This window comes from Eubalaena glacialis, chromosome 10 (genome assembly GCF_028564815.1).
Source record: "Eubalaena glacialis isolate mEubGla1 chromosome 10, mEubGla1.1.hap2.+ XY, whole genome shotgun sequence".
Lineage (NCBI taxonomy): Eukaryota > Metazoa > Chordata > Mammalia > Artiodactyla > Balaenidae > Eubalaena > Eubalaena glacialis.
This window is the reverse complement of record NC_083725.1, coordinates 85,470,276-85,497,578: the sequence shown is the minus strand read 5'-3', so window position 1 is coordinate 85,497,578 and position 27,303 is coordinate 85,470,276. Positions and strand designations below refer to the sequence as shown.

General features: G+C 41.4%; 1 protein-coding gene across 3 annotated transcripts in view; it reads right to left on the bottom strand.

The window, feature by feature from the left end:
- NELL1 (neural EGFL like 1) overlaps nt 1-27,303 on the bottom strand; it is an 863,771-nt gene that overhangs the window by 767,655 nt on the left and 68,813 nt on the right. For all 3 annotated transcript variants that reach the window (XM_061203146.1, XM_061203147.1, XM_061203148.1), the window contains exon 3: nt 17,498-17,648. In XM_061203146.1, the coding sequence (XP_061059129.1) occupies nt 17,498-17,648 (151 nt within the window). The remainder of the gene's footprint in view (nt 1-17,497; nt 17,649-27,303) is intronic.

Here is a 27,303-nt window from a genome sequence, read left to right as displayed (position 1 = left end):
AATGCCATCAATCTCAACGTGTCCAACTCAACAAAACTGTAATCACTCACATGAATGAATGCCAGAGATAAAAAATAAAAAGTGATGTTTAAAGGTAACATGTTGGTCAAAATCCTTAAGCACCCTTCTGGGTCTTATTTCCAGTACTTTAGACTTGGCTTTGTATTCTAGCTCTGCCACTTTCTATCTACTAAACTTGGGCACATTACTTCAGCTCTCTGAAAGGCACTGTTTTTCCATCTTTGAGATCAGGAAACTGCCAATCTTGGTTGTGATGAGGACAAAATGAGATAATGATGGTCCAATATCTAGCACATTCTGGATAATCAAATTTGCCTCCCCTTTCACTGTGTCTCAGAAGTGTAAATTCAGGCTGAAAGCTATCATCATTTAAGGGGGGGCCAGACCAACAGCCCCAGTTTCTAGCCCAAGGTTCTTCTGTGAATGGTGAAGTCAAAACCACCAAATGAATTCATGTGCTCTTTGAAAAAAATACATCATCACGTTTTGAATGCTGGGAACAATTATGAAGCACTCCTACCTCTGGTTGGTTTGATCAAGATAAAACACAAGACACTGAATATACAATACCCAGAAAGACATCAGTTATTCCATGTTCCCAAAGCTGAGAGCCAGGTACCCAGAATCAGATCAGGGCAGAACAAAAGGAGACAAATGGGCCAGCAGTGATTATTTTCACTGTCCCCTTTAAACTCATCATGTGTACCTACTAACTGTTTCTGCAGAGCCAATTCTGCTAAACCAATAATGACTACACAGCTCAGATTTTCAAGGACAGCTATTCTAGGATAATTTCTTGTCCTACTGCCTAGTCAGTCACTAACCCATCCCAAGGATTCCACAATTTCAGGAACTAAACTCTACCTTCCAAACTAAGAACAACCCCTGAAGTCAGCCTAAAATTCTTTATCAGACTATATGTTCCCAAACTCTGACTTCAGAGAATGTGACCACCACGGCCATAAGAAAATGAAATGTCCTTGGGGTGATTTGTGGAAAGCAATCTAATGCAGCTTCAGAAAGAAATCCTGTTTGGAAGATGTAATGCGTGGTCAAGAGGCTTTTTAGCTAGTTTTGTCTCTTTGCCCTTGGATTCCTTTCGTCCTTTCAGTTTGAAGAGCATCAATCATGATTTCTGAACTGGCCCGACTCCTTTAACAAAAGGAGCAACAAAAATGCCAGCATGGTAAATGCATCCTCTGCACAGCCACCTAAGAACTCTCTCTAAAGCCGCCAGCTCAGCATGCCTCTCTCCTGCTTTTCAACACCTCACCGGCACCCCAACCCCGACAGAAGGGGATCACCAACTCCGTTAGCTATAGGGGCCCGGAGGTATCTCACATGACTGCAGTGGGTTGACAGTCTGAACTATTTTTCATGAAACAAGCAGCCCTTTAAGCTTCTTTAGTTTTCTTCTTCGAATAAAAACGTGTACAAGAATTTCACTTTTCTAACTGTACATTAATAAAAAAAAATTTTTTTAAAAGACAGCAACCAACAGGGTCTCACAATGATGGGGAGACAATCGGGGGGCTAGGGACTGAGGCCATCTGAAGAATGCATGTCGTGCTTCTCATGAGAAGCTAGAAAGCTGAGATTTTAGGCCAAATCACCCAATTTTTTTTAATGTTGGCAATAATTTCATGATTTTTTAAAAATTCTAATGGAAAAAAAATACTATGGGGGCCAGTACAATGGGAGCCAAACAAAGCTCTTCTGCAAGCCATCTCTAGGCCTGCACTTTCAACCTTCATCCCATAAGATAAAGTCCATGCTCATCAACAAACCCTACAAGGCTGCCTCCCGTGGGGAGCCCACAAAGGTCACCACACCAGCTCTTTGCCATTCCTGCCCTGCAGGCTATACTCCAGCCCCAGGACCTCTTCTTTGTGCCTCATACCACATACCACATCCTGCACCTCTGTGCCATACCCATATTCTTGGGGATAAGACCCTCCATCTCTCAGGAAAGGTTATTACTGGCTAGAAGAACCTCATTCTGGTTGATTCCAGATGAACTGATAACCTTTACAGCCAATTCACTCCTACCAAGCTATGAGTATCAGCAACCAATTCAATCAATTTAGGGTTGTGGGGGGAGGGGGGGTTCCTAAACAATTTTTTTTAAAAAACACCAAGTTCATTTGCTCTATAAAAAATGTAACTGCTGTAGCTTCGCACATTATGAAATTATTTTGATTTCCAAGGAACAGTTCTCATGGATGGGTAGACTTTCTCTGTATACAGCTGGTGCTCCATAAGTGATTTCTGACGAGAAATGATATGGCCTGTATAAACATCATGCTTTGTCATTTACGAAGCACTTCCCCTCACGCTGCAAAAATGTCACAGCAGCTATTACTATTAGCTTCTCATCCAGAGCCACTCCCTCACTGAGTCCTCTATTTATAACACTCCATATACACCAGCCCTCAGTCTACCCACTGAGCATGCCAAGCTGGTTTCTGCCACAGGACCTTTGTACTTACCCTCTCCTATACCCGGGACACGCATCTTTCCAATTTTCTCATAGCTGGCTCGCTCTTAGGTTCAGTTCAAATGCCCCATCTTCATAAAGCTTCTCTGACCTCTTTTCCACAGGCCTGTCACTCATCCCTGTTTTATTTTCTCTCGTGACATGTATAGTTAGGTTTATTTTTGTATTTACCATCTGACTCGTCCCACTAGAATGCAAGCTCCCCAAGATCAGGTCCCTTGCATGTCCTCTTCACCACGGCAGAATCCACCAGCGCTCCTGCCCACAGATTAGTGTCTGACCCAGACTAGTATCTGAGGAATAATGAATGGATTCCGATTTGACAGATAAGTAAACCGAGGCATAGGGAGGGGCCTGCCCAGGGTCTCCTGGATATTCACTGACAGAGCAGAGGCTTGAGCCCAGGCCTTCTAACTTCTGGCCCCGCATCCCTGCCAATGTACCACTCTCATCAATGGTCTGACAGTCTGGAATACCTTCCACCCAGAACTTGGCAAGTCAGGGTGTTAAATCTTTCAGCAGAGACAAGGCCCATCTCTCCACATTTCTCTCCACAGAACCAAATGAGTAAATACCTATTACGCAGGCATGCAAGTGTTTCACAACTACTAATTCTAAAGGAAGTCAAAGATGACAGTTTAAATTCTCTAGGAGAATTCCACTGAACTTGAATGATTTTACACATAAGTATTAAGGCAATTGTGACTTTTTTACTAAGAAAGTAAGGGTTAATGGCTACGCTTGCTGGTTTTCCGTTTCTCAAACACTATGCAATCCAAAATCTAATAAGCATGTGTGCAAGCAGGAGCAATTTGCCCAAGACGTTATACTCTCTTGCTATGATACTTCTCGTCCTCAATTAAGGTCAAAAGTCACCTGAGCAGCTTCATTTCTTCTGACAAAGATTTAAATTTTATTTAATTAGTGTGTTACTGAAAAACCTCCTCATTTTCTTAACATGCAATCCTTCCATTCATTTATTTCTATCTGAAAATTACTACTTTCTAATGCTCACTGCAGCCTTTAAACTTTCCCTTGAAACTGTCTGCACTCTGCTAGACATAAAGATAAAAATGATGGAAACCCAGATTCCAGGTGTCTTGTCTCCTAGCATTTAGAAGCATCTCTAGATGATGCATATTTAACTTTCAGCTGCTGTTTCCTTCTTCAAGAAGAAGCCTCCTTCCAGAAGTAGGTGATCCCATTTCCCAGAGAATATTTCCCATCCATTCTTACCCTTTTCAGCTTCTATTTTTGTTAATTTATTTAACTAAAAATTTGAGCAAAGCAAATTCAAGGAACTCTATACTATGTGACATGCAAACACAAGGATAAAAAAAGTCATGTACCACTTCATCCTGCCTGCTCAGGGCACAGTACCTCCCAGTAGCCCAAGCCAGAACCCTGGGCATCACCCTTGACCCCTCCCTCTCTGTTCCCCACCACATCTGACATAAAACCACAACCAGTTCACTCTACCTCCTAATTATCTTAATCAATTTCTCTTCATCTGCACCACCATTATCTGACCTAGTCCAGGTCTCCATCCTCTTATCTAGAGTCTAGATTCTGGACAACTGCACCAACCTCCTAACTGGCCTTCTGTCTCCAATTTTGCCTCCTCCACGCCATTCTCCACTAAGCAGCCAGTGCGATTTTTCTAAAACACAAATCTAATCATGCTGCACCTGTACTCAAATCCCTTGCATGACTCCTCATTGCCCTTGGAATAAAAGCTAAGCCCCTATGCATTGCTTAGAAAGCCATTCACAATCTAGCCTCTTGCCTGACTCTCCGGTTCACTTCTGGCCACACCTCGCTCCTTCTTCCCTACCTAATGCTCTGCCCACTCTCCAACAACGCGGCATTTTTCTCCAATTATTTTTTTTTTTTTTTAAACATCTTTATTGAAGTATAATTGCTTTACAATGGTGTGCTAGCTTCTGCTTTACAACAAAGTGAATCAGTTACACATATACATATATTCCCATATCTCTTCCCTCTTGCATCTCCCTCCCTCCCACCCTCCCCATCCCACCCCTCTAGGTGGTCACAAAGCACCGAGCTGATCTCCCTGTGCTATGCGGCTGCTTCCCACTAGTTATCTATTTTACATTTGGTAGTGTATATATGTCCATGACACTCTCTCACCCTGTCACATCTCACCCCTCCCCCTCCCCATATCCTCAAGTCCATTCTCTAGTAGGTCTGTATCTTTATTCCCATCTTGCCACTAGGTTCTTCATTATTTTAAGGCACCATGATCGCTCTCATCTCTCGCCCCTTTGCTCATGCTGCGTCCAGAACCCTCTTCCATTCACCATCTTCTGGCTGATTTCTACTCATTCTACTTGGCCTCTTAAGCATAACCCTCAGTGAGAAGGCTTTCCAACTTCTTTTGGGAAAGTCAAGGTACCCTGCTCTGTGTTCCCTGTATTCCTCTTATCAGGGCACTAACCATACTTTGTGGTGTTTCATCAACTGACTATCTCCATCCCTGTATGTTTCACAATTGTACCGCAGTATCTAGCACCACACATGGTATTTGACAGATTTGCATTAATATTTCCTGAATGTTGTTGATGAGGGAGCTTACAGTCTAAAAGGAACACAGCTCTAAATCTAAAGCCTCCCCATATTTGTTTGGAAAGTGAAGACCTATTTGTATACTTTGAAAGCAGCATAGAGAGATCTGCATTTGGACAAGATTCCAGTTTGAACTTGCTTCTTTCCTTCCCAAATGTAAGCAATTTAACAACTGAAGTCACCTACTTTTTTTTTTTAATATAAGCCTTATACTATATATCCTTGAGGAAAGAATTAAACTTAAGTTTATATAAGAAGTTCAATTTCTAAAAATGTACTGTTAATCGCCCATGAAAAAAGCTTTTTATTGGGCTAGGTTCAAACCATGTAATACTATTATGGAATTTCCTCCACCTCCTATCCCTCCATTCTGACATCTTCAATAAATTGTCTGAAAGTGCAAAATAATTTACATATTAGCTTAAATCATCCACAATTAGGAAGGTAAATCTGCTGCTTAGAAATTACTGAATGCATTCCATTAGGACAACCACTATTTTTAGATTATATATAACAATCTCTTGATGTGAAAACCTAATTACTATTTCAAATGATGAGAAATTCCCAGTATCTACCTTTTTCACTTCTGAAGAATTTGAGACGGTATGAGGAAATATCTACAAACAAACATGAGGAGAGGAAGGGAAATAAGATTTGGTGAGCGCCCTGAAAAATGAGACGCTTGAGGAACTATTCACCTAAGTGCTTCTATAGAATCCTCCCAGTAACTCCATGACACAGTAATCATTAACTTCACTTTCCATGAAAGGACGCCGAGTTTGAGGTAAATTAAAAGCAGCTGCAAAAGCTCACCTGTCTGGTAATTGATAGAGCCAGGAATTGAACCCACGTCTATCTGGCATCAAAGTAGAAAGTAGTTCCTTCCACCACAAGAACTCCGAAAACTGAAGAGTATCTTTCGAAATACAAAATTTTTTAAAAGAGGAGAGCAAAACATGTCCTTCTTAGCGAGCGAAAAATGTCCTCTTCATCTCCTCACAGAAGTGTTCCACAGGAAGCTTTTTCTTAGACTCCTAGCTTCCAGCTTCCTAGCTAATTATGCTTAGATTTAATTTTATCTATAATTTAGGAATAAAATTGAAAAACAGAAGATTTACCATTATATCTTATAGAGTTGCATATACTGGCAGAATGTTTGATTAGATTTCATCTATGTTAATTAAGCTTTCCATTAACAAAGCTCCATAAAAACACACTTGAATCAGGAAAAATAAACATTAAATCTGCAATGCTATTAAGATAGCTCAGCGAGACAGATTCATCTTTGTTGCTCCTCCAACGTGCTCTATGCGTATAGTAAAAAAAAGAAAAAAAATAGAATAAAAATCCATCAAATTAGAAATATAGATGAGAATTAATAACAGAGTGCCCATTCCATTACATGGAAGAGTCTATCTCAATTGCTACCTCCAGGTATGTTTTCAATTGCCTTTATATTTAAGTTTTCCATTTCATTTTATCTACTCACTCAAGGTATTCATAGAAACTCAACTTGGCTCAGTTACCTAGGGAGTTTCTAGATATTGTTATGCCAAGAAATTCGCTCCTGGTTTAAGGAATCACCTCCCAAATGATCCACCTCTGGCTGCCGGAACCCCACCAGGGAGAGAGATGCCTGCCTTTAACTGAAGGAAACTCAGCCACTGAATGAACTCTTCGGCCATTAATTCAATAATGGCCTTACCTGAGAATAGCTGGAAGCCTAGCAGAAATTGGAAACAGTGATTTCCAAAACAGTAAATGCAGTTTTTCTGGATGACAGCTTTGGAAAAGGCAGTGGATGATGACTTCCCGTGGTGCACATGAGGGAAAGTGTTCAGATCCTGAATGTGGTTTCCCCATTGTGCTTCATCCGCAAAGGTGACTTTTGACTGGAAACTGAACACTACCTGAAGACTGGGGTGATAGATACTGTTTTCCTTTAACCAGTGAACTAGAGTCAAGTGGCTGTTTGCTTATCTGGCCACTCCTCCGTATCCTCTTTCCCCTCAGCATCAGATTGCCACCTTATGCAAGAGGGAAGAGATATGGGAACATATGTATATGTATAACTGATTCACTTTGTTATAAAGCAGAAACTAACACACCATTGTAAAGCAATTATACTCCAATAAAGATGTTAAAAAAAAAAAAAAAAACCACCATCATGGCTTTTTGTTTTTTAAATTATGTGCCAAGAACTATGGTAGATGTTTTGCAAATACTTCTAATCCTATACAAAAATCCCAAGGAATTATTCGTTTCAGTCTCCAGATACCAACACCTTTGCCTTTTTCACTGTCCTGTGCAGCCTCCCACATATAGTACATCCAGGGCAGTACTATTCCTGGGACAATATATTCCATGTGAACCTTTGAAATCAGCCATGAAATTTCTGAGCAGCCCTAACCAGAGCTGGAGAAAATGAATCATCTATTCACTTAATAGTTGCTTAGTACATACTATGTACCTCAGAGTACCACCTGGAAAAAGCCCCTATGTGATGCAGTGTCTTACCTATGTTACTTTCATGTATTTGGGCACAGACTACATCCCAGACAATCAAAACAGAGACCGCCTCGTTATTCCAATATCCAGGTTTTCTCATCCTTGGCACACTGCTAGATCAAATTTCCCAGTATTAGTTAATAAAATGCGGTACAGGCAATGCATGACATTTCCAGGCTTAGCCCTTAAAGCTATCCAAGGAGGATATGACAAAAGTCTAATCATAATAGAAGCTATTAATCTCTCTCTCTCAGAATGTCATAGTTCAAGTTCATAAATCAAAACACAGAGAAGTTGAATAACACAACTGTTACACATAAAGTTATATCTATATACACACAAAAACTACCCATCCTTTTAAAATGTTCCCCCTCAAAAAATAAAAATATTGAGCACGTACAGGTACCAGAGAGGTTTTCCATCTCATATCTTATAGCACATGTTTTACATGTTCAGGTAACAATAAAACCAGGAGTCACCCATTAAGTATTTTTTAATTTAATCACTTTGAAATTTGTAATACTCCTCTAACTTGGATCAAAGAGGAAGTTAACTGAAATTAAGAATTATAGAAAAGTACAGAAAAGGAAAACAGTATATAGCAGTATCAGTGGGCTATATTCAGTGGTACTCATAAGAAAACATAAAGCCTTCAGTGATTTTACTAGTAAACAGAAAATACTGAAAACAAATGAACTAAACATCCAAGAAGCTAGTAAAAATACCAAAGTGATCGAAAAAGAGGTAAGAAGCAGAAATCAATGAATTTAAAGTGAAAAACAGTAGACTTGATCAATAAAACTTAAGAACTGCTTCATTAAAAAGGCCAATAAATTACACAATCCATGATGAGCTTGACCAAGAAGGAAACACATTATTCCACATTACAAGTTAATGAAGATATAACCACAAATATAAAAATTTTATTAAGAATATAATGTCCAACTATTTGCCCCCAAAAAGGGGGCGATCTCAATGAAATATATGATTTCAACAAAATGTAAATTGGTCCACAGAAGGGCTTAAAATTAATTAAATAGAACAATACCATAAAAAGAGATGGAAAATGAACATTTTCAGTAATAAAAGAGTTCCCAGCCTCCCCAGACACAAATTATCAGCCCACATTATTTTCAGGCTAATTCTATCAGAATCATTTATAAAAGAGGTATTGCCTACATATTTAAACCAGTCTAGAGCATAAAATTCAAAAAGCCTTGAATTAAATCACGTACACAGGAAAACCTATTGTATCTCACTTATGAGCTAAAAAGTGTTTAATGAGTTTAAGGTAAAATGTTTAGAACAATGCCTGGCATTTATCAATGCTTCCAGTAATTAGTTATTATTACTATTTTTATTAATATTACTATTATTAATATTGATGCAAAAATCCTAAACATTACTAAATATAAATTTAAGGATTTCAGAAATAGTTCAACATTATGGACTTTATTAATGTAATTAATGTTAATAAATGAAAGGGAAAAAACACATAATTATCTCAAAAGGTACCCTGAAGAGGGTGTTTAATAAAATGTAACAGCTGTTCATGATTTTTTGGTCTTTTAAATCAGGAAGAAAACTAAATTTCCTTTACATGATGATTATATGTATATACATATATATCCATATACACACATACATATACATACTATATATACACATATATACATATTTATATATATAAGCTAGATTGATTTAATAGCATGTAACAGCTGTTCATGATCTTGTGGCCTTTCAGTAAATCAGGAATAGATCTAAATTTCCTTTACATGATGACTGTGTGTGTGTGTATATATATATATATATATATATATACACACACACACATACACACACACACACATATAAGATAGATTGACAGATCAGAAACTACCAGACATTATATTAAGCAGCTTAAACAGATAAGGAACACATTAAAGACAGGATTGTCTGATGTCTTCTTCCTGACTTTAATGAGGACCTTTAATATGATTATTACTCACCACTGTTATGGAGATTCCAGCCAGTATCATAAGACAAGAAAAAGGGATCGCTAGTATAGACATTGGAATGTGAGCGACATAGCTAGTATAAATACTGGAATGAGAGAGACAAAATTTTCAATATTTTCAAGTTACAAAATTGTACACTTAACAAATCAAGGGGCATCATCTAAAAAAAAAAAAAAACATTTAAATGCCTGGCTCATGGTACACTAAATAGCAAATGTTAGTTAAAAAAAAAAAAAAAAAAAAACTATTCCACATAGCACACAGTTTAAAAATCTAATACAAAAATCAGACAAAAGGCATCAAAAGAAAACTACAAACCAATCTCTCACTCATGAATACAGATACAGAAATTAATATACTATCAAATCAAATCCAGGAATATATAAAAAGGATTATACCACATGACTAAGTGGGATTTATCCCAGGAATGCAAGCTTGGTATAATATCCAAAAATCAATTAGTATAATACACCACATCAATAGAACAGGATAAAACCACATGATCATCTTGATAGATGCAGAAAAAGCACTTGAAAAAGTTAACACCCTTTCATGATAAAAAAAAACACTCAACCAACAAGGAATGGAAGAGAACCTCCTCAACCTGATAAGAGCATGTAGGAATAGAAGAAAATTTCTTCAACCTGGTTAAACTCATCTAAGAAAATCCACACCTAACGTCACACTTCATGGTGAAAAATTGAAAGCTTTCCTCCTTAAGATCAGAAACAAGACTATCTGTTCCCATCACTTCTATTCAACATTGTACTGGAAGTTCTACTCAGGGCAATTAGGAAAGAAAATAAAAGGCACTCAGATAAGACAGAAATAAAACTCTATTTGCAGATGACCTGATCTTGTAAGTAAAAATTTAAGAAATCCACTAAAAAATTATTAGAATAAATGAGATCAGCAAAGCTGCAGGATACAAGATTAATATGCAAACATCAATTTGCATTTCTATAAAGTAGCAATGAGCAAACAAGTGAAATTAATAATTCCATTTACAATAGCATCAAAAAGAATATTTAATAATCTTTCAATTTAACAAAAGCCTTGCAAAACTTATACTCTGAAACTATAAAACACTGTTGAAAAAATTAAAGAAGACCTAAATAAATGGAAAGACATTTCATGTCTACGGATCATATGATTTAATATTGTTCAGATGGCAATACTCCCCACAATGATCTACAGATTCAATGCAATCCCTTTGAAAGTACAGCTGACATCTTTGCAGAAATTGAAAAGCTGGTCGTAATACTCATATGGAAATTCAAGAGGACTGAAATAGCGAAAACAATCTTAAAAAACAAGAAACAAAGTTGGAGGGCTCACACTTATCAATTTCAAAACTTACCACAAAGCCAAATAATCAAAACAGTACTGGCATAAGAATAAACAAATATATCAGTGGAATAGAATTTGAGAGTCCAGAAATAAATCTTCACATTTATGGTCAACTGATCTTCAACAAGGGTACCAAGAAAATTCATTGGTCTTCAACAAATAGTGCTGGGACAACTGGCTATCCACATGCAAAAAAATGAAGTCGGACCCCTATCTCACACCATATTAAAAAAATTGACTCAAAATATATCAAAGATCTAAATATAAGAACTAAACCTATAAAACTTTTTAAAGAAATCATATGGAATAAATCTTCAGTCTCAGGATTAGGAAATAAAAGAAAAACTGGACATCAAATTTAACAACTTTTGTGCCTCAAAGAACACCATGAAGAAAGTGATAGAATCTACAGAATGGGGGGAAAAATTCTGTAAATCACATCTGATAAGGGATTTGTATCTATAAAATAAATATTACCAAATCATAAAGACACACAACCCAATTAAAAATGGACAAATGATCTGAATAAACATTTTTCCAAAGAGGATATATAGCAGCCAATAAACACATGAAAAGATACTCAACATTATTTGCCATCAGGAAAATCTAAATCAAACGCACAGTGCAATATCACTTCACACCTACTAGGATGGCTATAATCAGAAAGAAAGATAATAACTAGCTTTTAACAAGGATGGAGAGAATTTGGAACCCTCATACACTGCTGGTGGGAATGTAAAACGGTGCAGGCAGTTTGAAAAAAACAGTCTGACAATTCCACAAACAGTTAAACATAGTGATCACTTGATTCAGCAAGTCAACTCCTAGTTAAATACCCAAGAGAATAAAAATATATGTCCACACGAAAAATTTGTACAAGAAAGCTTATAGCAGCATTATTCATAATAGCCGAAAAGTGGAAACAACTCCAGTGTCCCATCAATTGATGAATGGATAAATAAAAGGTGGTATGTCCAAACAATGTAATATTATTCTGCAATTGGGGAATTCCCTGGCAGTCCAGCAGTTAGGACTCTGCACTCTCACTGCCAAAGGCGCAGGTTCAGTCCCTGGTCGGGCAACTAAGATCCCACAAGCCACAACGTGTGGCCAAAAAAAAAGAAAGAAGAAATGAACTACTGGCATATACTACCAACACGAAAGAACTTTGAAAACATTCTAAATAAAAGAAGCCAGCTACAAAGGGCCACCTTGTATGATTCCATTTAGGCAAATCCACAGAGACAGAAAGTAGATTAGTGATTGCCTAAGGCTGGGGGACCCATGGGGAGATTGGGGAGTGATAGCTAAGAGGTGTGGGATTTCTTCGAGAGGTAATGAAAACTTGTAAAATTGATTATGTTGATAAATGCACAAATCCAAATACACTAAAAAAACCAAATGTGAAAACAAAAAAAAAATCAGCTAGGAATCTAATAGTGCCCATCATATCCTATTTGTAGCAAATGCATATTTAATTCACCTTGATCGTGAGAGGTGCAATGAGGATCACACAGGAGAGAATCAAAAGAAAAAACTGGGTGTCTGACTTCCCAGTCAACAGTCTATCAGATCCTTAATAGATTCCAGTTTATCAATCCAGTCTATCAAATCCCTGGATCCTCTGCTACTGAATAAAGAAGAGCCCGATCATCTTCTATACCTGGTCAAATGTGCATGCCAAATGTCTACAAGGCAATTTGCTTCTCTAGACACTGTTACCCTGGAAAACAAAAAGAAATCTGAAAATGACTAAAGATTCTCACATATTACAGATGGGAACATCTTTTGTATTATAAAAAGCCTAATTCCTAAATATATATTCCCCTCTATTTCTTGCATGCTGAGAGCCTCCTTAACTAGATGTTAATCTCCTTAAGCATGGAACCAGATCTTTAGTACCCACAGCCAAGTGCATTACAGATTCAGAGTTAATCCTTTATACCTTGCCTTGATTAGACTAAACAAACATGGAGGAAGGTACCATAGAATTCAGAAGTGGAGGGGAACTTATTTTCTACTTCTTTATATCTATTTTGTTTGAGTCAAGACCTGAGGTTTTCCTATTACAATGAAAAATGGTCAGATGATTTCCATTCAATGATCCTCAAGTTCTATTAGAATCCTGCCAGGAAAGTAAGAGAAGGTGGCCTCAGATGACTCTCCTGGCAACACAAAAGGCTTTTCAAAACGTTTCTTAAAGTAAGATATGGATTTTTTTAGATTGCAAAAGAGAAACCCATAAAACAGAGTTTCAAGACTTAGGATTAGACAAGGAGAAGAAATACATATTTGTTAAGAGCTGTGCACTTAACATGCACTATCTTTTTTCATCCTCACGGCCGTCCTGCAAAGCAGATTATTATTCCCATTTACAGATAAGGATATTGAGGTTCCAAAATATTAAACAGCAGGTACTGCAAAGCTAGAAGTCAAAACTCCAGCCTCTATCATGTCTGACTCTGAAGCCAGTGCTCTACTATATCGGTTGCCATTCCACTCACTTCTCACCTGCTTTGGAAAGTTCTCTGCTTCCACTGAGAAGCATTTGAAGATGCCCCACACTCTATTCTTGGACATTTGTATGGCCCTCATACTGAGGAGGCCCTCACACCCAACGCCACAAAGCCAATGGGGCAAGGACGTGACCTTCCTATGTCTATGAAGCTGAGACTGACTTGACATCTCCACCCTTGGGCAATAAGAACCTGTGCTTTCTCCCAGCCTACAGAACATGTGGACCCTAACCCATACCTGCTCACCAACACATATGCCAGCTCGCTTTTGCAAGGGTGACCCAGAGACAACCAGCTCACTGCGCTGATGCATCCCCACAGAAGGATCAGGGTCCATCACATCCCTTTGAGGCTGAGGCCAAACTTAACCACTGGAAAGAGACAGAACTGTTGATCCTCACCTCTGTTGAAAACGTAAATGAAAAGATCCTCTGCTCCAGCCAATGGTCTGTTCTCCGCACCTCTCCCCACAACCAAAAAAAAAAAATTGCATTTCCTTAATTTCTTCCCTGTGTGACTGCCCACACTGTTCTCCCTGCTTCTATACCGTTCTCTTTCCCTTGCCTGCAGAAGGCTACCTGTTCAGGAGTCTCCCCTCTATGTGGTCTTCCTTAACCACCAATTTAATGTACTGAAATCAGTGAACTTAACACATTTATATCATTTTTGCCTCAGTTTACCTATCTAGGTTGATATATCAAAAAGTAGTAAAAGGAAGGTTTATCTGAACTCTGGTTCCTCAGTAGTGACCCTGACAAGAATTTGAGAGCAAGTGATTTCCTAAGGAAGTGCTCCCAGGAGAGGTAGGGAGGGAGGGTAGGAAGTCCCAGCCTCAGCCTAATCCCTGGTTGCTCTGGGGGATGAATGAAGCCTCAGAGCCTGACTGGCCTCCGGGCATCAAAGGCCAGGGAACTAGGCTTCCATACTGCCACACTCATGAGTCAATCATTGACTCCAGGCTGCCTGGGGAGGAAGTGAACTCCTAGACACTTCCGCTCTCAGTATAGTAGGGTGAAGGGGCTATGGAGGCTGAGGGTCAGTGCTCTGAGGCAAGTTGGAAGGTGCCAACCTTCAGAAGCAAAGCCCATAGAAGCCAGGTGAAGGGCACACAGAACCTACACAAGAGATCTTAGGGGGTCAGGGGAGAGCACCACCGTGTCTGCTGCAAGGTCAAGGTAGGGCTGGCTTCATGGGCATGTGACCAGTGCATTTGCACAGGATCCTGCCCTCAGGAGGGACGCACACTTGGGGTTTAATGCTCTGCAGTCATCATCTTGAAATTGTCAGTAATTTTACCTTTGACTTTGTGTTTTGTCAGTGAAGTCCGATGGGACAGTGGAGCATGCACTGGGCCCTTGGAGCCTCCATTCATGTGCAGCTCCCTCCCACCACCTACCACCTCCCTGGGACCAGTTCTCAGCCACTGGCTTGGTTGCTCCTGGTGCCCAGGGCCCACTTGTCTTTCCCCAGTCGCCACCCTCTGCTTAGGCAGTGACTGTTCTGTGGGCTTGGGGGGGCCAGTGTTCTACCACTGCTGTCTACCCCTGGGGGAGGAGGGAGGAGTACAGGGGTAAATTTGGGGAGCCACATAATTTTGAAGTTAGCTACACACTGCCTAGTAACTCCAGTCTATTACTTCTCTATTAATAGCTCTTTTTTATTCTTTAGTTTTTTATGTGATCTTGCCTTGCTTCCCACATTGCCAAACTCTGTTAGATTTTGTTTCTTTCGCTTCCCCACAAAAACTGGCATAGCACTTAGAACAGAGTAGGTGCTTCATAAGTATTTTCAATGGATTAATATAAAATTGGTATTCAATTAAAATTGGCTGGGAGACTCCCCTGGTGGTGCAGTGGTTAAGAATCTGCCTTCCAATGAAGGAACACAGGAAGATCCCACACATCACAGAACAACTAAGCCCCTGCGCCACAACTACTGAACCTGCGTGCCGCAACTACTGAGCCCACGTGCCACGACTACTGAAGCCCGTGCACCTAGAGCCCATGCTCCGCAACAAGAGAAGCCACCGCAAGGAGAAGCCCGCGCACCGCAACGAAGAGTAGCCCCCGCTCACTGCAACTAGAGAAAGCCCACGCGCAGCAACGAAGACCCAACGCGGCCAAAAATAAATAAATAAATAAAAATAAAATTGGCTGGGAGGTTCCAGTTCAGGGTGGTGACAAAGGTAGATCCTGAGTGCACCTCCTCCTCCACACTAAGTCTACAGCTACCTATGGAACATTTTCCTCTGGAAAACACCTAAAGCCTGGCTGAGCACATGGGGCAAATGAGGGGAAAAAAAAAACCTGCATCGAAGCACATAGGATAGGGTGAGATATAATCTCACTGTAAACCCCAGCCCCAGTTCAGAGACCCAGAGTCAGTAGGGAACTTAAAACCCAGAGCTTCTCCTTAAGGAGCAAAGAGTTTGAACCCCACATCAGGCACCCCAACTCTTAACACCTGCACCTAAGAGACAATCCTCCACAACGTCGAGCTGCAAAAACCGAAGGGGCTCGTGTCCACAAGATCCACAGGCTGCAATGACCTGAGAAAAGAGCTCACACACTGGGACTCACCCAGCTCGGGGCCCAGATCAGAGGAAGCCTCTGGTGCCCAGACTTCAAGGGAAAGAAGCTCATTTGCCTGTAATAAAGCATTGGCCTGAGGGGCAGGCATCTAATCTAACACACACATCCAGGAACCTGCTGGAACACTCTCCAGAAGGAAGACTGGCAGCCATGCCATCTTGTCGTTCTCCCTCTGCAAACTCCAGAGGCTCAGTATCTCCCAGAAGGCAGCTTTTATACCATCCGGTGCCCTGGTTTTTACAGCCGCCACCCAAGGGACACCCTTGATTGCCTGGCTCTGGAGCCCAGCTCCTGGGTCCCATGGGACCGTAACAGTCGAAGAGACAGTCCTTAGCAGGCTGTCACCCCCAGGGCACTACACAGACAGCAGACTGAAATACCGCCAGTCTCTCTGAGAAAGAGATCTGTGTGCTTGTCCAGGAGCTTTGGTCTGGGGAGAAGGCTTCCAGCACACTTACAGGGGCCAACAGAGGGGCTCTCAGGGAATGGGGGTTAGCGGACACAATCTTTCCCCTCACCCTCTGCTTTGCCACAGCTCACCAGGATATCCCAGAAAGGACCTTATACCCTTGTCTTAGATTATCGAATAATCATTACTTTGAACTCCCGAATAGAGTGATCTTTCTCAAACTTAAAACCATTATGTAGTTTCCCATCATCTACGGGGACTTTAGTCCAAGTTTTTCAACACAGCATCAGAGCTTTGGAATGATCTGGTTTCCACCTGCCTCTATAATACCACCTATCTCTGCCTGCCTCAAAGACCTCAGCCCCTGCCCCACACACTTTATGTGTCATCTACTTACCCACTTACCTGTTCCTTCCCCAAATCATCACAACCTCTTCCTTGAATGTTGTTCTTCCTATTCCTTACTGCTTCCCATTCAGCCTGTCAAGTATCTACTCACTTGATGTCCTTATACAATCATCATCTTTTCTGAACCCTTTCTTGGCTTACTACAAAGCTTAGCAGAATTGCCTACTACCTTTATTCCCTAAACACAAGTTTCCAGCACTGCCTCTACAATTCTTCGTGACATTCATTTGTCCATATTCCCTACTAGCTTGTGTGATGTGATCCTTAGAATAAAAATTCTGTATTATTCACCTTAATATTCCCAGCGTGAAGCACAGTTCCTGCATAAAATAAACACAATGAAGGCTTACTGGAGGTTGTTGGTAAATACAACTTGCTTGATGGCCTAAATCTGATGGATAGCATGTGGTTTTATATGAGCAAAGTCTATCAGGAGATAGAAAATAGGTGAGAAAGACATCTTAATGCGAAGTAAGTCCATGAATGTGTTCAACAGTCACAAGGCTTCAGCAAGCTGAACATTTTCCTGGAGCTACACCCTCTAAATTCCAAGGCATTTTGTATAGCCCATGAATGCTAGGTAGATTTTTGAGAAGTAGAAAGCTCTTTCTTACCTGTGTTCCAATTCTCGAATGGACAGTATCACTCCTGAAGTGGATGGCTTCTGCTGTACAGTGGCCAGAAAGGTGAATTCACTCTTATTCCGGAACAGCTGAATTAATTTCTCACTCACATGAGGGGCTGCGTGGATCTCTCTTTCTGTATCTAGGAGTCAAGAAGGAAGAGCAGGAGAAACAGAAGAGAGAAAGAAGAGGAAGTGGAGGAGGAGAAGTGGAAGGAAAGAAGAAATACAGACGGGAAAAGAGGAGAAGGAATATGAGAAGGAAAAGGAGAAAAGATGCACAGTTAAAAATGCCTTGTCCAGAGGATCCACGGTACAGTCTCCCTTTTCCCCTCTTGTCAGTAGTTTTCCATTTTCAGGCGCCACCCACCACTCCAAACGGCTGCACGCATTCAAGGCAAAGCCTGGAAATGCCGTCTCAGCCACCGTGCCTGCTTGTCACTTTGACAAGTTCACAATTGGCCAGCCAGTGATTTTCTGACAGGAATTGTGATGGGACACAGAGCGATTTGGCCTGCTGCAAACAGATTAAGCTGCTGAAAATAAGGTGAGAGGCAGTCTGATAAATGGGGTCCAAAATTCAGAGAATCCTGAGTCTAATAGGATCCAGTGCCACTCAGCAGTCTCTGATTTCCCTTTTCCTGTGGCCTCAGCTGCTTTCTCTCCACAATGCATCTAGGGAAACCTGTCCTTGCCTTGTACCCAGAAGAGATTTACTAGAGCTAATAATGCCAGACAACTCTGCTTTTGCTTAAAGCATAAATACAAGGCATGCTCATGATCCAACAGTGTGCCTGGAATTTCTCTGTAAACATGCAGTGGATGACTGTCCTCATGAAATGTTTATTAAAGTTGAGGCCAATTCAGCCGGCCTAGAGGTGTGGGAGTCAGCTAATCCTGCTCCTGGACAGAAATCTTTCTTTCTGCAACATCCGCGTGATGAGAGACATCCCTCATTTCAGGCTCACCCTTGTCATGATAAACTGGGCATTACATCACTATTTTACACTATACTTTCTGGCAGCAGAAAGTGGGCACCAAGGGAGCTGAATTAGAGAAAACTATTCAGAGGATGACAAATGAACACCAAAGACGTGTTTGGTGGCCTTCTCTCATGCCCTGACCACGTCCTCTGACTGTATGATAACTACTTGGGTATTTCTCCAGGACTGCCCGAGGAAGCTTTGAAAAACATAGAACTGCATTATTTACAACAGCCAAGATATGGAAACAACCTAAGTGTCCATTAACAGATGAATGGATAAAGAAGCTGTGGTATATACATACAATGGAATCCTACTCAGCCATAAAAAAGAATGAAATATTGCCATTTGCAGCAACACAGACGGACTTGCAGGGCATTATGCTAAATTAAAATAAGTCAGACAAAGACAAATATTGTATGATATCACTTATATGTGGAATCTAAAAGAAACAACAAACTAGTGAATATAACCAAAAAGAAGCAGACTCACAGATACAGAGAACAAACTAGTGGTTACCAGTGGGGAGTACATAGGGGTGGGGCAGTGGGAGGTACAAGCTATCGGGCGTAAGACGGGCTCAAGGATGTATTGTACAACACAGAGTCTATAGCCGATATTTTGTAATAACTGTAAATGGAAAGTAACCTTTAAAAATTGTATAAAAAAATTTTAAAAAGAAAAGAAAAACATAGAACTGCAAAGGCTGCATGGGCCAAGCAACATCACAGACTTGTATTCGGACCTTGAAGAACCTCATCCTGGAGAGTGGCTTTTAACAAAAAGAAATCCTTGAATTCTTGACCTCAGGCCTCAGTCTTCTCATCTGCAAAATGAGGGGGTTGGACTAGGTGATTTCTCAGGGCCTCCCCAGCTTTATCTCCTATAATTCTATACATTGCTGTTTCAAGTTTGCAGCACAGAAAAGAACACCAGTCTTCCAGCTGTTCAAGTCTAGGCTATGGACAGTGGGAAGCAAGGTTGGTCCTCTTCCAAGGACACTGTACCCACAGAAAACCTACCTCACTGATATTTGCCTTTCTGCCCAAAGAAAGGTTTTCACTACTTTACTACTAAGTGGCATGCTGTCAGCTTTTGTCCAGGGCTGAGATAAGAGACAGCCACTTAGGGAATGCTTTTATGCCTTCTACAGAATCCTAGCCGAAGACTCTCCAGGATGATATTCAAAACCAATTAAATGTATGAACAAATCACTTTGTAAACTAGAGATCATTAGCCAATGTTTGTTAATGTTATTTTTATTATTACTACTGCTGGGCAAAGAGCCTCATAATCTATTTCACCTAGAATTTAGTGCCAGGAAAAAAACACTTGGTTCTTGAGATTAACTTTGTTGTTTACTCTTTTTTCCTTTTTGCTACTTCCTACTTTACCCATCAATTAGGAATCAACTGATTGTTGGTGGCTGCCCAGGGAGCTCATTAGAGGATTCTGAAGCTTAGGCCCAATGCAAAGAGGGCCATGATTGATCAGCAATGCCTACTGGGGGAGTTAAGAATATCAGATCAGTTATGGGTATCCTCACCTCTCATTCAATTCTCCCTGGGGGAATATCATCAAGCCAGATGGCCAATGACCCCCAAACTTATATCTGCAACCTCAACCTCTCCCTTAAGTAACAGACTCATATATGCAGCATCCTTCTGAATACCTCCATATTCAGTATCTGAATATCTAACACCAAGTTGTATTCGCCCACTGAGCTCTTGTTCTCTCCCCCAACCCTCTCTTATCTCCTGGAGTTCCCAGTCTTAGTAAATGGAACCACCCACGTCCTCAGGCCAAAAAACTAGAAATTGTCCTCGATTTTTTCTTTTCCTCCACCCTCCGTATTCAATCCGAGAGCATGTCATGAGGGCTCCCACGTCTGGCATCTGTCCATTTCTTCCCAGCTCTATTCTTCAAACTCTTGTCCAAGCTGCCATCATCTCTCCAACTGCATCCTCACTGGTCTCCGTGTTACCTTCCCTTCTCCATCCTCCACGCAGCAGCCCAAGTGCCCTTCTTAAAGCAGAAATCAGGATCATTTCCATCTCTTGCCTAAAAGCCTCCAGTGGCTTCCCATCGCTCCCAGGATAAAATCAGGCTCTTCCGCACGGCCTGCACGGTCACACACAGATTGCCTCTTGCCTACCTCTCCCTTCTCCTCCAGCTCTCACTGCAAATGCAACTTCTCGTCACTCCCTCCAACAGGGTCCCCATTAATGTCTAAAATGCCACTTTGGTGACTTCCTTCATACCACTTATCATAGTATATGTATTGTGATCAATTATTTCCTTGTATCACTTATCATAACCTTGCTTCATGTTCCTTACCTTATTTCCTTTCTTTCCCCACTAGGATGAAATAGCTCTACCTAGTCAATTTTCAAGAAACACTAAAAATGCTAATGTGATGAGGAAGCATCAGTAAAAACGTGTTAGGTGAAGGGAGGAGGCTGAAGAATGGAGGAGAGAAATTAAACGATGCTGTTCACAAGCTCTTCTCTGCCTAATGTAGAAGAAACTTCATTTCCATTTTGCCTGACTTACAGGGTGAGGAGGGTGGTGATTTTCAATGTCAACAAACATATACCTGTGTTTACGCTGTGCCAGGTATCAGCAAAAAGGTAAAAACCGTTTCTGGCATCCAGGACAGCTACATAAGCAAGACAGTTACTTGGTGAAAACAGAGTAGGGCAATGCATAAAAGAAGGAAGGAAGGAAGGAAGGGACCCGGGGAGGCTGGGGATGACATCGTACAGGATGTAACTTTGAGCCTGAGTCAAAAAAGATGAATAAGCATTTACTAGACGGGAGAAATGGAGAGAAGAGGGCATTCCTTGCAGGATCGCTGTGAGGCTGTAAACACCCAGGTGTTTTCCATTATCATGGCATTTTTCTTTCTCTGCAAGCCTCTCTCACTAAAAGTCCAGCAGGAAAGCATCTACTCAACCTAACATTGGAGGGAACTCTCCACTGATCAGTGAGTTGAAAGAGCAAAAACAGCAGCAGCCAGAAACAGGACAAAACAAACACACCAGGGCAGCCTGCCTCAGCCTTGACTGATGGTGAATTCAGGCGACGTCTCCGTAATCACAGCATGTGTACACTAAGAACCTCGACACGTGGCAGAACCTCGATATAGACATAGCACATCCTTCTAGCCTGAGTCCCACATAAGCTTGTGGTTAAGATTGGCCCCGAAAGATAAAGCAACACTTGCTAATTGAAATGACAGTTGGCTTTTCATTTCTAAGTAGAGAGGAAATTTGCCATTTCAGAACTGCCAACTGTCCACAGGGCAATTCCTACTGTGTGGAGAGAGGCACATGTCCCACTGTTAGGTCCTGGGGCCCTTCTTTGAGAACTTCGGATGTTACTGATCCAAGCACTTTCAAAGCAGCAGAAATCACAAGCAGAAAGTAGTAGGGACACCAAAAGACTCCCACTTAATGTGTAAGGGATTTCTATCTCCATGAACAAGTTCACAATAATATCCCATTAAACCTCCGTTAGCTCCAGGAGCCTGAATGATAAAAAGCAAACACGTGTATGGCTTACGATGGTGACAAGTGCAGGGTTAACTGCTTTGCGCATATCATCTAATTACAATAATCTTAGGAGTAGCCATTATTATTTTTCCTACTTTACATATGAGAAAACTAAGGTTTACAGAATTTAAATGATTTTTCTAAAAGACACTGGGCTAGGAGTCCACGGTTCTGAGATTCCAACCTGGCAGGCAGGTTCCATACGCTACACTCTTCACTGTGCTATGTCTACTGTTTGCCAATATGTAGAACCTCAGGGCTTGGTGCCTGTGGAAAAGGGACAAATCATCATACACCCAGCGCCTGACACTGTATTCACTCGGGAAATATTTATGAACAATCTGTTTGTACAACCCCTGAGCTAAATAACAATCCCCCATTTTACAGGTAAAGAAACTGAGACACAGAGAAGTTTTATGGCTTGCCCAAGGTCACACAACATATGACTGGAGATAAAATTGAGTCTTGCCCCAGCAGGGTTGATCAGGACACTCCATAGCATTCGCCTGGCACTCCTGCTTACGTTTTCATCCACCTGTCTTTCCTCTCTCCCACCTGCTTCATCCTGCGCTCCAGCCACAGAAGCCTCCTGCCTCTTCTTCCCAGGGCCATGTTCCTTCCCGCCTTGGTATATTCTCATCTTCAGTGACCTCTCTTCTTTCTCTCTTCTGTGGATACCAGCTTAATCATTACTCCTTCAGGCCAGCTTTCCCTGACCATCCCAGACCAGCTCGAATTCCCTATGTTGTCTTCACTGTACTTCTTGTAAATATCAAGTCTTTACGTGTCTAATCATTTTATTGTGTGTCATCCCTTCATTAATGGCTATCATGCCTACTGGACTACATTCCACGGGGAATGGTTTATCAATAGATACTCACACTCAGCATGCTGCCTGGCACATGGTAGAACCTCAAAAAATGCATTAATAATATCTCTGGATTCCAAAGCCTGGAACACAACAGAGGAGGTTTACCAAAGACACTCAACTATAACCCCAACCTGCTGAGAAAAAGTACATTAACATAATGAGCCACCTAAGGGATAATAAAGCCAGCTAAGCATCCCTAACTCCTCTATTTGGGGACTAAACCCAAGGAACCCTGTGACACGTGGTATTAATCATTTTTATAATTACTATATGACTCAAAAAAGAGATTCAGGTGGCCCCATAATTTTACTAATTAGATCATCATGGTGGAGGAGCTAAGCTCTTCTTATAAATATTTTAAAATACCGGTAAGGAATATCAATGCATCCCCTTGTCACTAAGAAGTTAGCAAACTGTGATCACTCCTTCTCTTCAGGCTGTCCCCCTACACTGGCACCATAACCTACCAGAGGTCAAGTCTCCCCCCCTAACCCTCATCCCTCCACCCCCATCTCAGTTGGATGCCTCATAATAAAGAGGGGGTAAAGCATGGATGTCAGCTCTATCTGAATCACAGGACAGGAGAACAACAACAACAAAAAAAGTCTGATAAAGATTTTTTTAATAAAAAGACTGCATTGTATAAGCTACAAACTTGCAGTTATAAGATGAATAAGTTCTAGGGATGTAATGTACAGCATAGTGACCGTAGTTAACAATACCATATTGGCTACTTGAAAGTTGCTAAGGGACTTCCCTGGTGGCACAGTGGTTAAGAGTCTGCCTGCCAATGCAGGGGATACGGGTTCGATCCCTGGTCCGGGAAGATCCCCCATGCCGGGAGCAACTAAGCCCGTGCGCCACAACTACTGAGCCAGTGCTCTAGAGCCCGCAAGCCACTACTACTGAGCCCATGCTCCGCAACAAGAGAAGCCACCACAATGAGAAGCCCACGCACCGCGACGAAGAGTAGCCCCCGCTCGCCACAACTAGAGAAAGTCAGCGCACAGCAACAAAGACCCAACGCAGCCAAAAATAATTAAATACATTAAAAAAAAAAAAGTTGCTAAGAGATCTTAAAAGTCCTCATCACAAGAAAAAAAATTCTAATTATATGAGGTGATGGATGTTAACTAAACTTACTGAGGTAATCATTTTGCAGTATACATGTATCAAATTATAAAGCTGTACACTTTAATACAATGTTACATGCCAATTATATCTCATTAAAACTGGGGCAGGGAGGAGAAGGAAGACTGCATCGTATAGCAAAAAAGCTATCCAGGGAATGACTGTAAATTAGACTGTATACAATGGAAAATTACGTGGGATAACATAATATCAAAGGTATTAGAATAGCACAGGAAATTCCTAGGCAATAATGTCAAACAGGGACACAATTTTGTGTACAATGTCATATCAAGTATATAAAAAATGTATTTAGTGATGCATAGCAGAAAGATATGATGGCCTTCAATCAAAATGTTAGCATTGGGAGCTAATCTGGGTGACATGTTTCTCCTTTCCACATGTCTCAATTTTCTAGATTGTATTATTATTTCCAGAATTATTGTAAGGAAAAAACAATCAGTTTTGTTATAGAAACAGGGGAGAAGCAAATAGGGCATCCTACAGAAGAAGAAAATAAGCATCAACCACCCAGCTTTCAATCATGAAATTGTGTCTCTTTAAATTAGTGAGATCCCCCCTCCTCTCCCTCCAGCCAAGCTCAACCAGGTCTGGCTTCCCGTGGAATAACACTCCCCCTCCTTAAAGCAGAGGACTGGCCAGCTCCCAGAATGGCCTGCTGGGGCATTTCTCATGAGCTGAGACCCTCAGCTCATGACAGCTCAGGCTGGTGGGATTGAGGTATATTTTGTTCATAACTGACAGTCAAGTCAGGTGTCATTTTAATCCACACTCATGGTCAAGAGTCTGAGAACGCAGAGATATGCCCACCACATGGTGGATGAAGTTGCACAGAAGTTTGTCAAGTACAGGCAAGGACATTGTTCCCAGCACGGGATGCTCTCTGGGTTCCTACAAAAGACATGAGGACAGTCCTGGTCCCAGCCCTCTGCGAACTGCTCACTCATCCATCCGATCATTAGCTCATTAATTCTTCACCTTTAAAACCTTTATTGAGCACTCTTCTGAACCAGGCACTATGGACACAAAACTGACTAAAACACATCTTTTATCTGCCAGGGGCTAAGCATCTAGTAATAAAGACACACACATAAATGAATGGGAACTGTTCCGTTGTTCAGTTCAGAGGCAAAAGAAAAGTTAGTATGCTCAGGAGGCAGCACATGGCTGGGATAACCTGGAGCAGGACCAGAGAGCTCCCCCTCAGAGACCTGATCTTCCCGATAAGGGACAGTGCAGGGTAGCGGTTAAGCGCTCAGACTCTGGAGCCTGACTGGCTCATCTTCCAGCTTCACCACTTACTAGTTGTGTGACCATGGACTCATCAACCTCTCTGTGCCTCAGCTTCCTCGTCTGTAAAATGGGAATAAAACTGCATCTGTCTCACAGAGATAGTATAAAGATTCACACATGTTAATCTCTTAAAACAGTACCTGCCACACAGGAAGAACAGGCCAATTGTTTATCTGGAACACAGCTGGGGCAGGCCCTGAGTCCTGGAGGATGGGGGTGTACCAAGCTATGCCAGCCACCACCCTGCCAGGAGAGCTTTGGGGCTGTGGCGGATTATGGCTGTGGCCCAGCAGGAGGGCAACGGGCGGGTGAGCAGGGGTTGCCAGCCACGGCTGGAGGCATGATGAGTGGCCAGTTCTCTCTTCTCTTAAACTAAAAAGTGCGCAGAGTCTATTGAGCTCCCAGCTACTCCAATCTAGGTCCAGCCAGCCGACCGACATCCAAACATCTTTGAATTTTTGCTGTGTGCTAGATGTTGAGCTAAGGACTTTAAATATACTTCCTAATTTAATCCTCACAGCAGCCCAGTGATGTCAGTATTGCTATCTCCATCTTATAAATGAGATACAAAGAGCTAAGAAACTCTCTAAGTATCGTCACTGGATTTCAAACTCAAATCTGTGTACTGCCAACCACGACACACCACTGCCTCTCTGCCCTGTTCACCCATCTCAGCCCAACTGGTGTTTGAATGCCAGCTCCACCATGTAGCCTCTGTGAGAGGTTGGGTAACTCAGCTTCCTTCCTTCATCCTTGAGTTGCCCCGTGTGTAAACACAGTGGTAATACCACCCACATGGCAGGGCTCAGTAAGGAGTGATGAATACATGGAGTGTGCCTACCATATAGCTTGTGCTCCAGAAGTATTTCACCTTCCCTGGCCTCTCTTTAGGACAGCATTTCTGAGACGCTTTGCAAAGGTGGCTCAGAAATCTACACACTGGAAGTCTGAGCTTTAACATTTGCCAATGGGTTCACACATGGCCACATTTCATATTCATAATAACCCATTAGGTAGGCATTAATAACTTCCCTTTAAAGATAAGGAATCTCTGGTGTGTACAAGTTAAGTGACTCACCCAAGATCCTACCTCCAGCAAGTAGAGATGTGTCTTCTGACTCCAACTTTTCAGCTCTTTCTGTATATTTCTGTACGACTTCCCTAATCCCCACACAAGGAAGAATCTTTAAACTTCTCCACTCCACTCCAATGCCAGGTCTCCCCTATCTAAGGGGCATCGCTCCTCCAAAACCCTAAACTGCCCCATATATTGAGTGTGCACTCTCTAGCCTGTTTGAAAAGTTTGGAGCAATGGGCTAACCTTATTATAATTACTTCCCTTTTGTGCACAGGCCTAATTCTCAGGCTTAAGAGAGACATTTTCAATGCTGTACTAGCCTTGACCTTGCCACATCTACTCAAATTCAATAGTAAACAGTAAGGCATCATGTTCAACCGCCAAGCTCTCTAGTTTATGATTATTCATTATAAATCATTTTTACATGTTGCTTCAAACACTGTTCAAGAATAAAAATCTGCCTGCATTGAAATGCACAGTGATTTTAATATGCAAACCTCCTACAGAGATGATGTCTCATTTTAATTATTGTTTCGGTTTAATGGGTTTCATTAAATTAAAGGATGGAGTAATTACGAGGGTGAACAGCTAATGTTTCAAAGGTAAGCTCCCGTGGCTCTGTGGGCAAAGAGATAGTTGTGGCATCTACAAGCAGAAAGCGACACTCTTCCAGATAAGCCTGTATTCCGCCTGATGGAAAACAGCACTGGCTATTTCTTTTCCCAGCTTTCAGAACAGAGCTGGCATCTCCTCATGGTGATAGGCAAAGAGCTCTAAGCATGTGTTTTACTTGAGGTATCTTAATCACATAACTTTCCTATCAGGAATCCAAGCACCCCCGTTCATGAGGCCAGGAAGTGCTCTTAAAAG